Below are 14,397 nucleotides of genomic sequence, written 5' to 3' on the forward strand. Positions count from 1 at the left end.
TCGATTATTCGATTCGACTAGAAATAGTGTTGTTGATAAAGCCGATTTAGTACACTTAATATAACCTAAAAAAATTTTTGTCACAAGTTTCATTTGTCGGAGGGTACTTTGTTATACAAGATTCTTATTAGAAATTTAATTAAATGTTATTGTGGATAGAAATTACTAATGCTGTAGATAATTCTATATGGGCTTATATTATATTGATTACTTACTTGGTAACCCTAAACATGTAAAAAAATAAAAAAAAAATATTTTGGCGGTATTCTAGAAATAATACATTTTTAGTTATTTGTAAAGCCGTGAGTGTGAACTGTGTGAATAAGAGAATCAAAGAAAAAAAATTAAGATGCATAGTAAGTACAAATAAAATTTATTCAATACACCCTTCACCTGAAAATACATTAAACGTTTTGAATTCACTATGCTCAATGCCTCAATCAGTAGTGTGGAAGATTGGTCGTATTTGATGGTCGTAGGGGGTAGAAATTTGTTGATGCTTCCTGAGATGACCCACTGACCATGCTTGGAAACAGCTTTTTATTATTACTATCTGTTTGTTCCACCTCGACTGTGGAATGATAGTTACATTGAGATAGCGTAACATTTTGCCGATTCGTACTTACAGCGGAGATTTAATGAGGTTCGATTTGAATGGGACTGATTTATGTAGATACCAGCTCCAGTTTCCGCCTGCTGCTTCGCCCGCGGTCCTGTGGGATAAAAAATGTCCTATGTTATCCCAGACCATAATCTACACCCGTTCCAAATATCATCCCGATCCCTTTAGCCATTTTTACGTGATTGAGTAAGAAACATACACACAAACACACAAAGTCACAAACATACGCATTTATAATATTTGTAAGATTAATGTACCTACAAATACTAGCATTTTTATAAGTAAGCAAATAAGAAAATGGTTGCTGCGGTCAGTCAGCAGGCTCCTCCGGAATGGAGATTCACAGATTTTAGCCAGAAATCAGTCAATTAGTAAACTAGGTACCTACAATTAGCTCTCAGAGTTGTACTTTTCATCCGATTGTAGGAAGGGTATTGTCATATAATATTTTATTATTATATTATATTTAGATTCTTAAAAAAAGTATGTGGTAAGTAGGTACTTGCAGAGACCGCGTTTGTACAGAGAAATTTTAAACTCAATGTGTAAAACAGACTATAGTAAAAGTCTATCCTGTGGGCTATCCTCCATTGGCTTAGGATGCGTTCACGCGCCATTGTTCTGCATGTATTTTTTTTGCAGTTTCCTCGGAACGGGGGTTCTTGTTATTTTTTTCTATTTGTAGATAATAAACGTATCAATAATAAACTCAATAAATATATGTACACATAGTTTAAATATAAAAGTACTTAATATAAACGTTATGAACTCATCTAAGTAAATGAATAACAAATTAAAAAAACCGGCCAAGTGCGAGTCGGTCTCGCCCATGAAGGGTTCCGTAACAGCAAGTAGATGACATATTATAAAAGTTATAAAATAACTTGGTTTTACATAGTGTTTGTAGGAACGACAAAGTTACATTTGCTTTTTTTGAAATGTTTTATTTCTTAAAAAAAATAATGATGTCTCGTTCAAACCAATTTTCGTTGTTAGTTTCTATTGAAATCTACAGCATATATTTTTTTTAGTTTTCACACTCTCTTATTTTAAAAGTTAGAGGGGGGGACACACATTTTTCCACTTTGGAAGCGTCTAACTTTCAAACGGTTGATTTTGACGAAAAGTGGTTTTAGGAACCTTAATGTCTTTTTTAAAGACCTATCCATAGACACCCATCACGGATATGTAAGCTGAAAAAATTTTTTTTTTGAATCAGTTCCATGTATGGAGTGCCCCCCTTTAATTTTTAAATTTATTATTTTTTATTCAAAATTCTAATAGCGGTTACCGAAATACACCATCTTACAAAGTTTCAACTATGTAGGCCCAACAGTTTCGGAAATAAATGGCTGTGACATACGGACGGACGGACGGACGGACAGACGGACAGACATGACGAATCTATAAGGGTTCCGTTTTTTGCCATTTGGCTACGGAACCCTAAAAATAAAAGCGTATGTCTAATAATTTGGTCAGGGGCTGTATACCTATTGCAAAAAATGAGCAGTAAAATGTCATTTGAACGAAGCTTCAAATTGTTTTTAAAAATAAATCATTACCTAAAAAAAATAAGCGGCTAAGTGCGACTCGGACTCATAAGGAAATAACATCGTCTAGCTATCAACGACAAGCAGATAGGATACCCATATTGGGTACGAAACGGTTTAAAGTCAAACTGTCTAAATTTTGGTCAGTGGGTTATCTTACGGGCGGACCTATTTTGGTTGAAAATTCCTGTTTTAACATGTGCTTATTCACATAGAAATATTTATATCCACATCATATTCTAAAAGGAAAGGGCATTACAGTCACGGCCTTTTCAGGACTCAAACTGTCTACACTGAGTACGCAGCGCAAATTGGAATATACTTTTTCTTTTTTTGTAACATTTTTTATAGAAAGTTGTGCGTGATATCTATCACTATATGTATATCTTTCGTGAACATGTTTGCAAATTATATTTTCTTGGTAACATGTCGTGCAAATTATAAACAATTAATAAGGAATTAAGTAGGTGATATAATATATTATTATACAGGGTGTCCCTGAAGTCGACGTCCAACAGGCACCAGATGATCGGCAAGGTTCCAAATGTTATCAGAAAAATATAAAAAAAATTCTAAGTCCTACAGTTTTTTAATTACAGTGACTTATGTGTTATCCACGAAAAAGTACACCCTGTGCCAGTCTTTTGACTCTTATTCCTACAAATCTTTATTTTTTCGTCTGCAGTCTTCCTTACATTATCCTGAATAGTGCTCCAGTAATATGGAATCATAAATTCTTAGCCAACTGCTTTAGATTGGAAAACATTGTTAGTTTTAGAGGAACCAAATACTCTGAATAAAATGTTCACCTTACTTTAAGTGACTGTACTGAATAAATTATGTATTGCGCTAGTAGTGGCAAATTTCACCAAAGTTGGCGCATTTAATAAGGATTCTAAAATGGTATAGCACTTTGCACATTATTTTTTAAATTCGACACAAAAAAAGATTTTTCAACGAAACTCCGTTTCGATGAATTTATTTGAACTTACTAAAAATTCTTTTAGTGTACTCAAATCATACGTTATAACCTCGTATGCACTAGACAGTACTTTGCACGCGATTTGTTATCATCATGTTGAAAATCAGCGAGGATCTCTTGTCAAACAACATTGTCTGTTTACCCGTGATTTCGCTTGCAGCATTCGTCGGCAATATTATCGCTAGAAGAACTGGTGTTGTGCATCTCGAGCCATCGTACCCGGGCTTCGGCATTTTAGCTGAGCACTGGCTTTTTTGCGCCGTGTTCATTATTTCTTTTTTAACCCTTTACCGCATGATTTTTTTTTTGTCGATAATAAAAATATATGTGATAGTAAATAAGAAATAAAAGAACACGTGTTTCAGCATTTTTTAATTTATTGAAAAATAAAGAAAATATACCGTTTTTTCACTTTGGTACATATTTGGTCCAGTGAGCAAAAAATACAAAGGCAGGCAGGCAGTCAGTTCCTGTCAATCACTTTAAGCAATAATTTTTATACGATATTGTTAGTAAATAACGTTATAGTTATATTAAATTTTTTGGTTAACTAAAAAAGAAATGTTGTAATTTTAAATAAAAAAAATTACAGTCACCTTATGTTGTATGAAATAACTTAAAACAATTTCTTTTGTCATTAAGACATAGGCTCACTTTACATTTTTGGCACTCAACATGTGACCTACCATTACATTCTGGTACTTTGCACCGCTGTCTAGTGGTCCAGACAGGCATATGATCTATTTGATCCAGTCTTACATCTCTAGACGGCATGATAGCAATGGGTCCTCTCAATTTCTTCGCTTCAATAGCATTTTCCAGTTCATAAGAAGGCCGTCCTCGTTTTCCACTTGTTGATGGTTTATTAGTCTGGCTTAACCCTTCAGCTACTGCGCATTTGAAGTCGGCTAAAGGTAAATATGGGTCTGAATCCGCTAAAGTTCTCCTGTATAACAACCACGCATTAACTGTCATCATATCAATCATATGGAAAAATATGCGGTGGTAGAACTTTTTCGATCTAATCTGAATTCTATAATAGCCAAGAAGAGCGTCTAATAAGTCCACGCCACCCATATGTCTATTATAAACCGTGACTGCCTTTGGACATGATACATTTTGATATGTTTTTTCTTTTTTATTGAAACGTCGAACTTCAGATGATGGTTTGCTGCCAACATAAGTTGAAGCTAAGTTCACAACTCTGTTGTCGTACCAGGTCACTACTGATATATCAGTGTTGTCAATTGTGGTCAATTTTTCTACAGTAGTTCCTCGGCCTTTTTTTTTTAAATCTTTTTCAACTGGAACCTTGTAGCCTGGGATACGATTAGCTTTTATGGTGCCTATTGGTAAAATACCTTTTTTGTTAAGGTACGTCAAAAGGGGTAGTGACGTGTACCAGTTATCAAAGAATAGTTTGTAATTGAGTCCTTCTGGTATTGTCCTAGAAAGGCGAACTACGACGTCACTGCTAGTACTTATTTTTGGCAAATTAGTGTCAGATTGTACAGGTCCCTGAGCTCCAGTATATATTTCAAAATCAAAACTAAATCCTGAACTGCCGCTAAGGACAAAGTTTTTGTAGCCCCATTTGTGGGGTTTCTTAGGGTTGTACTGCCGCATAGATGATCTGCTCTTGGTAGGTATAATTTGTTCATCAACAGCCATATACTGTTCTTTAGGAACTGTCAAAATTCTTTGCCTTAAAAGCTCCAATAATGGTTGGATTTTGTGAAGTGGGTTATGTCCTGGCTGACCTTTTGGTATTTGTGTCAAATTATCGTTAAAATGAATAAAACGTTTGATTTCTTCGAAACGATTACAAGACATTATTGTACTAACTTTTGGGTACCCCATATCCTCATTCCAATAAAATCTTGTAGAGGGTAACTGAACTATCGACATGTAAAGGCAAATACCAATAAACTGTTCAAGTTCTTTTACAGTAATATTACTGGGCTTTTCTGGTCGCTTTTCGACTGCATATTTATTAGTTTCTTGAGATATATATAGAAAAATGTCGTCCGTGAATAAATATTTGAAAAACTGGTACGGGGTATTCAACGTTGTGATTTCTAGAGGCAAAGAAATGTCTCCAGTAAACTGTAAATCAGTTTCAGCTCTTTCCAAAAATCCATCCCTCCATCGAGGCTTTTCAGCCCTTGAAGTCCTTGTTGACGAAGAAGCAAGATGAGATAAAGGTATATTATCATCAGAAACTGAGTCAGACTCCTCAGATTCTGGAATACAGAGAGGTGGTAGTACCTTTCGTCTTCTATTCGTTAGTTGCTCGTCATCTGATAGGTCCTCATCAGCACTGCTGTCCGGAAAATCCTTGAGAATCGTATGGATACCGCCGTAAAATCGTCTAGGATCCATATTCCATCAGGTTGCCTAAAATACAATAAACATTATAAGCAATCACAGAAGTATTAATAAAATATTAATAATAAAAACACGACTTACATTTTTGCATAACGGTACAAATAAGGCACAATAGAAAAAGAATATTTTTGCATGTTGTACCAAATTTGATCCATACAATTAAATACTCAAAAATGCTAATATAATTGTATAAAATGTAAAAAACTTACCTTATCAATAATATATAAGTATTTTTCTTCTTTATAATATTTATCTAATAGCGGTAACTAGAGATTTTATATTTTTTTCGGAGTTTTCAAATAACAGAAACCGACGCGCTCAAGTAGCAACCTGTTCGTCGATGTTGAATGATGGGCGAGTTCGTAGAGTTACTCATAGATGGCGGTGTTCATATTATTATGACAGAGGAATGGAACATATTTGATACGCTATACACAAAACTAACTGTTTTCATTTTCTAATTGAAGATATTCATGAAAATATGGCTTGGTTTATATATGATCCGCGATGCGGTAAGGGGTTAAATTATTTTTTGCTTTACCTGCAATTCCTTGCAACGGTGCAAATAACTCTTTTTCGACAAACTAAAGAATATTTGATGCTTCATCCCGCATTTGATCACAAGGCATGAATCACACGTAACTTAATCGGAGGATTCACCCATTTCTTTTTTTTTTTGATGGGGATATGACGAGTAATTGTGCGTAAGGGCTCATGTACACCATACCACTACCGCGTCGATATGCTGTGTACATGAATCTGCCGCGTCCGTTCCTTTTGATTTTACTACACATTTGATATTGTGTTTGATGCACTATGAACATCATATTGCAATCATTCAATATTATTTAGTGAAACATGGTACACAACATCAGTTCCTCTAGTAAGTCTATTAATATTGCCGACGAAAGCTGCAAGCGAAATCATGAGTAGACAGACAATATTGTTTGACAAGAGATCTTCGCTGATTATCAACATCATGATAACAAATCGCGTGCAAAGTGTTGTCTAGTGCATACGAGGTACTAGAATAAATTTTAGTAAGTTCAAATAAATTCATCGAAACCGAGTTTCGTTGAAAAATCTTTTTTTGTGTCGAATTTAAAAAATAATGTGCAAAGTGCTATACCATTTTAGAATCCTTATTAAATGCGCCAACTTTGGTGAAATTTGCCACTACTAGCGCAATACATAATTTATTCAGTACAGTCACTTAAAGTAAGGTGAACATTTTATTCAGAGTATTTGGTTCCTCTAAAACTAACAATGTTTTCCAATCTAAAGCAATTGGCTAAGAATTTATGATTCCATATTACTGGAGCACTATTCAGGATAATGTAAGGAAGACTGCAGACAAAAAAATAAAGATTTGTAGCAACAAGAGTCAAAAGACTGGCACAGGGTGTACTTTTTCGTGGATAACACATAAGTCACTGTAATTTAAAAACTGTAGGACTTAGAATTTTTTTTATATTTTTCTGATAACATTTGGAACCTTGCCGATCATCTGGTGCCTGTTGGACGTCGACTTCAGGGACACCCTGTATACTTTTCAACGACATCTCTACTCTTAGTTTACTTATTAGTGTGTGTGCGACTCCTTTTTCTTAGAAAAACCGAAGCATAATTTAGCATAGGAATGCAAATAATAGTACATGAGTTTTGAAAAAAAATGAGAGTGACAAATGATGTGTGATTCTTTATTTTTGAAAAGGTCCGTCCTTTCCTTGTTACGCTACTTAAATTCGCGTAACTTGCTGTTATTTGCACGAACAATTAGGTCGTTGTTTGGTTTTACAACACCAGGGTTCTCAAGAGCAGAGTCACAAATAAAACAAAAGAAAAATCTGGTTCAATTCTGTCCTCTGTCTGTTTAAAGATTCTCGGAACTCGGCAAAAGTTTCATTCACAATTGTCAAATATTGTCTACAAATATTATTGTACCTAAGGAACGGCTATTGCACCGATCCTTATAACACCGTATATTCAAAGAGTTGCAAATTCATTGCAACAATAACACTTTTTATTTTTTTTTATGGAATACATATTTCTGGTCCCCTGATGAAGCGATCAGCGCCACCCATGAACGCCCGCAACACCAGAGGATAATAAATTACTATTTCAATTATTTTATTCTTTTACAAGTTTATTAGATACAATGTGCTGTAAAATTTAACAGCGGTTTAAGTTAATTGTTTTAAGACGTTATAAAATTCTCTTTGACGGGAATTTCATCAAAGGCGAGGTACAATAAATACTAAAAAATAATGCAATTGTTTATTTTTTATTTTAAAACTTACCTGCTCCGTGCTGTATCTTCGGATTACCTTCTTTAAGGATTTACCGACTTTGCGGCGATAAGCAACAATCGTTTTTTTGTTATGGAATAGATGGCAAACGACCAGACGAGTCACCTAGTCATAGTATAAACAAATACGTACACACACCTTACTGCTTATAGTTATTACTTATATCTGTATACAGATGTGTAGCTGTGTGCGTTTGCAATTGTAAGCTGCATGGTAACATTATGTAAGGGCTATTCATCACGTGATCGTACCACATGGAAGTATTACCTTCCTAACATAATAATTGTCTTGGGATAAAACTGTTGCCTATATGTATGTAGATGACTTGAACTTTAACTTCTTACAAGATTTTACTTCTAATAAATAGGTTATAATGTTGATAAAATCCCTGCTTCCTCGCCTGTGGATTCACGAGTGGACTGATGAATTGAAAAAACTATACGTATAGTTTATAACCATAAATTACCTTAAAACATGTTTTCTGATTACCGTAGACTATTTTGATTAAAAAAAGAAATTATTTAGGTATATAAAAAAATAATACACATCTAATGGAGAATAGTTATTCAGCTGTTCTGAAATGGCTACAACGCCAATACGGCCATTTACGCGGTTTTTGTTAGGAAAAGCTCGTCAAACTTTTGAATTGCATCCTTGTAGAATATAATGCAAATCGATCAGAAAAACGCCAATTTAAAATCAGACCTAGAATAATATTACTTTTAGAAACCACGTAGCTTCTACGTAGCGACCACGTAGCATCTGCGTAGTGATCGTAGCATTTGCGTAACCCACGTAGCGTTTGCGTAGCGGTCATGTAACTGATGTGTAGGGCGCACTTAATATTTGCGTTTTTTTTTTTATTTATTATCAGTCCATTGTCAATCAAGGGCCTCTCATTAAAGTACTAGAAACTAAATCAAAATTTTTGAACAAACATATTTGTAGTAGGACTAGACTAGGTATTGTCTTACATACCATAAGCGTATATACGTAAACAATAACTGACCATTTCTATAAAAAATAGGATACGCTTTTGTCGGGTAGGTACCTGATGTTGTGGTTGTGTGCGTAGGGGTGGGTATGTCCAATTTTCTCTTTATTTTTACAATCCATTGTAATCAGTACTTTCAAAGTTACCCACATATTCTAACTAGTTGAGTGAGTAGTTCAGTATCTTCATTCTCCTCATGTTATACAGAGCTCCATACAGACAGTAATATTTTATATAAGTGAATAATATAGAGTATGGACATCGGTTTCGGTTTTTTGACACGATATAATGAAGCCGAGATTTTAGCTGCTGAGGCATTAACGACACTGTGGCAAATTCGAGATGGAGGTTAGTTTTTAGGTTTCCGTACTTATCCAAAGGGTTAAAACCTTATCTACAATAAGGCTCTAGTGTTTGTCTGCCTATCACCAGGGTGTATGATGAACTGTGATAGGTAGATATTCATATAAGAAGTATTTCTGTTACCACGTACAAATATTTAAAGGGTATATGACAGAACCGTAGACTTGATTAATTTTACGTTTTCAACTCAATTAGGTACAGATTGCAATGCGGCAGCATTTTCAATCCAACTGGATTTTTGTTGGAGTAGCCTGAATCCAGCGCGCATTCAGCATAATATGAAATCAAAATAAATACATGATTTTTATATTTCTATTTGCTTATTTATTATTTAAGCTTTTTACTACCAACTAATAAAATAACAGTAGTTGTAATAACAGTTGCCGCGGGTTTGTTGTTGTTAATTGTTGGTATCATTTAACTATAAACATATTTTAATGTATTAGGTACACAATACAACAAACACTTATTTATTAATGTATTGTAAACAACCTACACTCGAATTATAAGGTTTAGCTTGAGTTTTTTTTTCAACCGACTTTTATAATTTTTGTACTTTAAAAAATCGGTAAGTCGCTAAATTTAGTCTTTTACTGTGTTTGTATAGATATTTGAAGAGTAGTTCAAGGCCATGTAGTTTATGAAGTTCACATCAATTTAGCTACGTATATGGAAAATCTTTTGAAACACAGTCAAAGGTCACAGTCAAAGTCAGAATACTGGGACAGTATGTTAGTTTTGGATACAATAATATACGATGTCGACAACTCGACAAGTGGCAAGTTTGTATTGATTTAAAAATAATAAACCTTCTTGGTCAACAATGTGTCATTATAAGTACTATCATTTATTATGAAGATGTGGCCAGCCAGACCCTAACAGAGTGTATTTTTTTTAAACATTTCCCCACACTAAGATTTTCTCATGTGTCATGGGTGCGTTTACAAACATACAAGTTCACATGCACATGACACCCAGACCCGAAACAACATACTGTGGATTACACAAAGAGTTGGTCCGTGCACAAATCGAACCCTCTACACGTTGCATGCAGCCAGTTGCCCAGCCACCTCGCCAACCGTGCATCAAATAGGAAGTAAATGTATTAATTCTAATCTTAATTTTGTCAGGAAATCGTAGGGATAGCGCCAATGGGTCGTCGCCTATCTTCCGTCGTCGGTCTGATAGTCAATCCGACCGAGAAAATCGCAATGCAGATGATATGAGTATTGGGTCATCAGCGTCAGATGAGATCCAAACAGATTTTGCTGAAGTAGATAATGAGTGTGAGCCTGATACAGTGGACAATTGCTTTCCCGATGAAATCCTATATAGGCGACTGGATGAACCTGGCCCTTCCTCCAGTCGAGACGGTCGGCGTAAATATCGTGAAAAAATGGTATTAATTATGTTTACTTTTACGTATTTAATTGTTCTTATGTGTATAAAATACCTACAATATTTTTACATAATTAAAGTAAATATCTAATACTGTGTAAATATACCTCAGTGTTTTAGTAACTATACACACTGTTTTGTATGGTTTTTAGCGCCGTCTTGGACCCGGCAACACTATGGTACCTCTACGCATTATTCATACAATTGATGATTCTGGAATTGACTATCCCAAAATCACCAGAAGACTACTCCAATACATTTTTACGAGAGAGTAAGTAAAAAACTCATGAACCATTATAAATAAAAGCAATTGAAACTAACAAATTCAACTTATTTTTTAGAACATTGGCTACGCATAATCTCTCTGGGAGGCCATCCCCGGCTTTCCCCAACAAGCCAGCGAAGAAAGTGCTTAATCCTGTAGTAGTTAACGACATTGTAAGATACGTGTGCAAGCGCTGCAAGGTTCCCCCGAGTTTAGTACGGTAATATCATTTAACGTATGCTATTTCCATTTTTCATACGGTACAACTATTTTAGTTCAAGTAAATATTTTTCCTCTTTTGACTGACTGCCTCGTTGGTCGAGTGGTCGCAAGTGCGACTGCTGGGCAAGGGTCTCGGGTTCGATTCCCGGGCCGGGCAATGTATTACTGGGCTTTTTTCGGCTTTTCGAAAATATCTCAGTAGTAGCACGGAGTCTGGAATTGTGCCCAGTATATGGCAATAGGCTCACCCCCTATTACATGGGACTGATAACACAAATGGTGAAAAGTAGGTGTACATTGTATAGCGGCATTACGTGTCGTAATGTGCACCTCTGCCTACTCCTTCGGGGATAAAAGGCGTGACGTTGTAAATATTTTTCGTACATTACAACCCCCCCCCCCCCCGATGTTTTATTGTTTATTTTTTTTCTGATTACAGGATAACAATTACCCACAAGTGCAACGACGAGGCGAAATTACATCGGCAGCGCCGACAGTCACAGCGCTTGGCGAGACTTCGCCGGCGAAATAGAGAAAATATCCCGCCTCGTCAGCAATAATATAAAACGTCTTATTTTCCAATTCCCTCCCTTCCCTCTCCCCAAAGGCTAGAAACGGACTGATAACTCCTCTAATGTTGCGAGCGTTTTATCCCACAACAATCCCACCGTAATATTTTTATTAATTCGACCTCGAAAGTTTAATTTATACCACAACGGAATGGCATAAAAGCTTAAAATTGACTTTTGCTACGATGTTAATAATATGACATAATGTTCTTTATGTCAATTGTATGGGCCAGCGCAGACGAGTGACTATTATCCGCTGAGAACAAAAATTGATTCAGGAGAGTGAGAATTAGATTTCACTGCGTCTTGGGGGTACATTTTGTTCAATACCCCTTTAAACTGTATTGAATAACTCATGAAGTGAAGTAAGAGTATCTCGTGATGTTATTGAGACTTGTCAATTTTATAACAATCCTTTGTCTGTGCAGACCTTTTACTTTATAACATTAATACGAGCTGGAATATGTGAATATTCGTGTTTTCTCACACCATCTCATTTCGGGAGGTGAAAATATTGGCACTTTTATTCCAATCCACAGTGGAGTAACATTGAGCTTATACACTACGTAGTTAAATTGACGCCATATAATTAGATATAAGAATAATAATTAAGTGATTCAAGTGATTGACGAGACTATTGTCTATTATCATGATGAAATTAATATTAATAAGGTACATTCTGCTGGCTGGGTGTGCAGCTATAGCCGCAAAAAAAGGCTAATATTTTTTTTTTTATAATTGTATAAATAGTATTCACATGCGTGCCTCGGAGAGCACGTTAAGCCGTCGGTCCCGGTTGTCATACGAACACCAGTGACAACCGATACTTGGTCAGAGGCTCAAAATCTGACATCAGTCTAACCAAGAATGTATTATTGCCCTTAACGGGTTGTAGTGCATTACTGACACTCACTCTATATAACACCTGACATTCTGGTTTAGACTTGACAAAATGCTTTTATAACCGAGTTCATAAACACGAGGTTTTTATTGTTTAAGTTAGATTAAGGCATAGGTTTGAAGGTTCTTATTGGTTCCGCCTTTTTTATCCACATTTTTTTATTAATACGGTACGTCCTGCCGGCTGGGTGTCCAGCTATAGCCGCGAAAATGGCTAAAGTTTTTTTTTATAATTGTGAAAATTTGTTGGTATTCAACATCCGTGCCTCGGAGAGCACGTTAAGCCGTCGGTCCCGGTTCTCATGCGAACACCTGTGACAGCCGTTACTTGGTCAGAAGCTCAAAATCTGACAATCAGTCTAACCAAGAATGTGTTATTCCCCTTAACGGGTTGTAGTGCAATGCTGACAGTCACTCTAACACCTGACATTCTGATTTGGACTTGAGAAAATGCTTTTATAACTGAGTTCATAAACACGAGGTTTTTATTGTTTAAGTTAGATTAAGGCATAGGTTTAAAGGTTCTTATTGATTCCGCCTTTTTATTCACTATCTTTTTATTAATCAGCTACATTCTGCCTGCTGGGTGTCCAGCTATAGCCGTGAAAAGGCTAATGTGTTTTTATATGTGTGAAAATTTGTTGGTATTCAACATCCGTGCCTCGGAGAGCACGTTAAGCTGTCGGTCCCGGTTGTCACACGAACACCTGTGACAGCCGTTATTTGGTCAGAAGCTCAAAATCTGACAACCAGTCTAACCAAGAATGTGTTATTGCCCTTAACGGGTTGTAGTGCAGTGCTGACACTCACTCTATATAACACCTGACATTCTGGTTTGCACTTGAGAAAATGCTTTTATAACCGAGTTCATAAACACGAGGTTCAATTTATTATTTAAGTTAGATTAAGGCATAAAGTAGTAATAGGTTTAAAGGTTCTTATTGGATCCGCCTTTTTATCCACTATTTTTTTATATAAAATTTTCATTCATTCATATAAAATTGTTTTGAACGTATAATATGATCTAGGTATTTTTGTACCTACCGAAATATATTTTTTTGAATATTTTTACATTTAATAATAATATCCCACCCAAAACATAAATGTGAAAGGATGCCAAGTTCGATAATATTGGAATGCTTCGCCTATAAAAGAAGTGAGATCTAAATAAGTACCAAGTTCCATACACAGACCTCAGTTAAAAATGATATAACAAGTTGGCAAGTTTTCACACACTTTGTTATAAACCTACTAAACGCAATGAGTCAAGTATATAATTTTCTATTAAAACTTGCCAAGTTATATCATTTTTAACTGAGGTCTGTGTATGGAACTTGGTACTTATTTAGATCTCACTTCTTTTATAGGCGAAGCATTCCAATATTATCGAACTTGGCATCCTTTCACATTTATGTTTTGGGTGGGATTTCATTTATTTTTGTAAGGTTTATTTTCTTTTTTTCTTATTTTACTTTACTTTGACTAAATACAAACCTTCGTAACGAATTTTAGGTCGGTACGACCATTGGAAGATATAGTTAATTTTTTTGTTTTAGTTCCTTAGGGGTATGAATTTACACCTTCATTATTTTTAAAACCGACTCACACTTGGCCATTTTCAGATTTTTTCCTTTACCTTGACCTAAAGACCTACCTCCATGCCAAATTTCAAGTCAATACGACTATTGGAAGTGGTCTAGGTTTTTGATGAGTGAGTCAGTCAGTGAGTGTATAGTAAAAATAGCGATTTTCTGACGTCAATATCTCAAGATCTACAATAGGTACATTAATGAAATTTTGTATTTTAGATAAGTAAGTAGATCTCGATAGATACT

The 14,397-nt window shown here is 35.3% G+C and overlaps 2 protein-coding genes across 4 annotated transcripts; one reads left to right on the forward strand and one right to left on the reverse strand.

Annotated features, from left to right (window-relative positions):
- Positions 1–212: 212 nt before the first annotated feature.
- LOC118271783 (protein insensitive-like) lies at positions 213–13,663 on the forward strand. 3 transcript variants are annotated; one of them, XM_050693761.1, is made up of 6 exons: positions 9,042–9,193; positions 10,339–10,607; positions 10,759–10,877; positions 10,948–11,091; positions 11,533–11,674; positions 11,744–11,796. In XM_050693761.1, exons 1-5 carry the CDS (start codon positions 9,100–9,102, stop codon positions 11,651–11,653), a joined length of 747 nt encoding a protein of 248 aa, XP_050549718.1. In that variant the 5' UTR covers positions 9,042–9,099; the 3' UTR covers positions 11,654–11,674; positions 11,744–11,796. The 3 variants fall into 3 exon arrangements, 2 of the variants coding, with proteins under 2 accessions (XP_035443883.2, XP_050549718.1); XR_007705326.1 differs by adding an exon at positions 13,489–13,663 and having other exon boundaries at positions 9,043–9,193; positions 11,533–12,677; XM_035587990.2 differs by lacking the exon at positions 9,042–9,193 and adding an exon at positions 213–356 and having other exon boundaries at positions 11,533–11,805.
- LOC118267134 (piggyBac transposable element-derived protein 3-like) lies at positions 3,429–6,096 on the reverse strand. Its single transcript, XM_035580940.2, has 2 exons — positions 5,752–6,096; positions 3,429–5,551 (listed from the first exon to the last, which is right to left on the reverse strand). Exon 2 carries the CDS (start codon positions 5,534–5,536, stop codon positions 3,752–3,754), a length of 1,785 nt encoding a protein of 594 aa, XP_035436833.1. The 5' UTR covers positions 5,537–5,551; positions 5,752–6,096; the 3' UTR covers positions 3,429–3,751.
- Positions 13,664–14,397: the final 734 nt, after the last annotated feature.

This window comes from Spodoptera frugiperda, chromosome 5 (genome assembly GCF_023101765.2).
Source record: "Spodoptera frugiperda isolate SF20-4 chromosome 5, AGI-APGP_CSIRO_Sfru_2.0, whole genome shotgun sequence".
NCBI lineage: Eukaryota > Metazoa > Arthropoda > Insecta > Lepidoptera > Noctuidae > Spodoptera > Spodoptera frugiperda.

What these genes read in the sequence shown, in the direction of transcription:
- LOC118267134 (XM_035580940.2), bottom strand. Translation starts at nt 5,536, where the DNA reads ATGGATCCTAGACGATTTTACGGCGGTATCCATACGATTCTCAAGGAT.
- LOC118271783 (XM_050693761.1), top strand. Translation starts at nt 9,100, where the DNA reads ATGGACATCGGTTTCGGTTTTTTGACACGATATAATGAAGCCGAGATT. An exon ending in GTGGCAAATTCGAGATGGAG is followed by an intron (nt 9,194 to 10,338) that starts GTTAGTTTTTAG and finishes TAATTTTGTCAG; the next exon opens with GAAATCGTAGGGATAGCGCC. An exon ending in GTAAATATCGTGAAAAAATG is followed by an intron (nt 10,608 to 10,758) that starts GTATTAATTATG and finishes TATGGTTTTTAG; the next exon opens with CGCCGTCTTGGACCCGGCAA.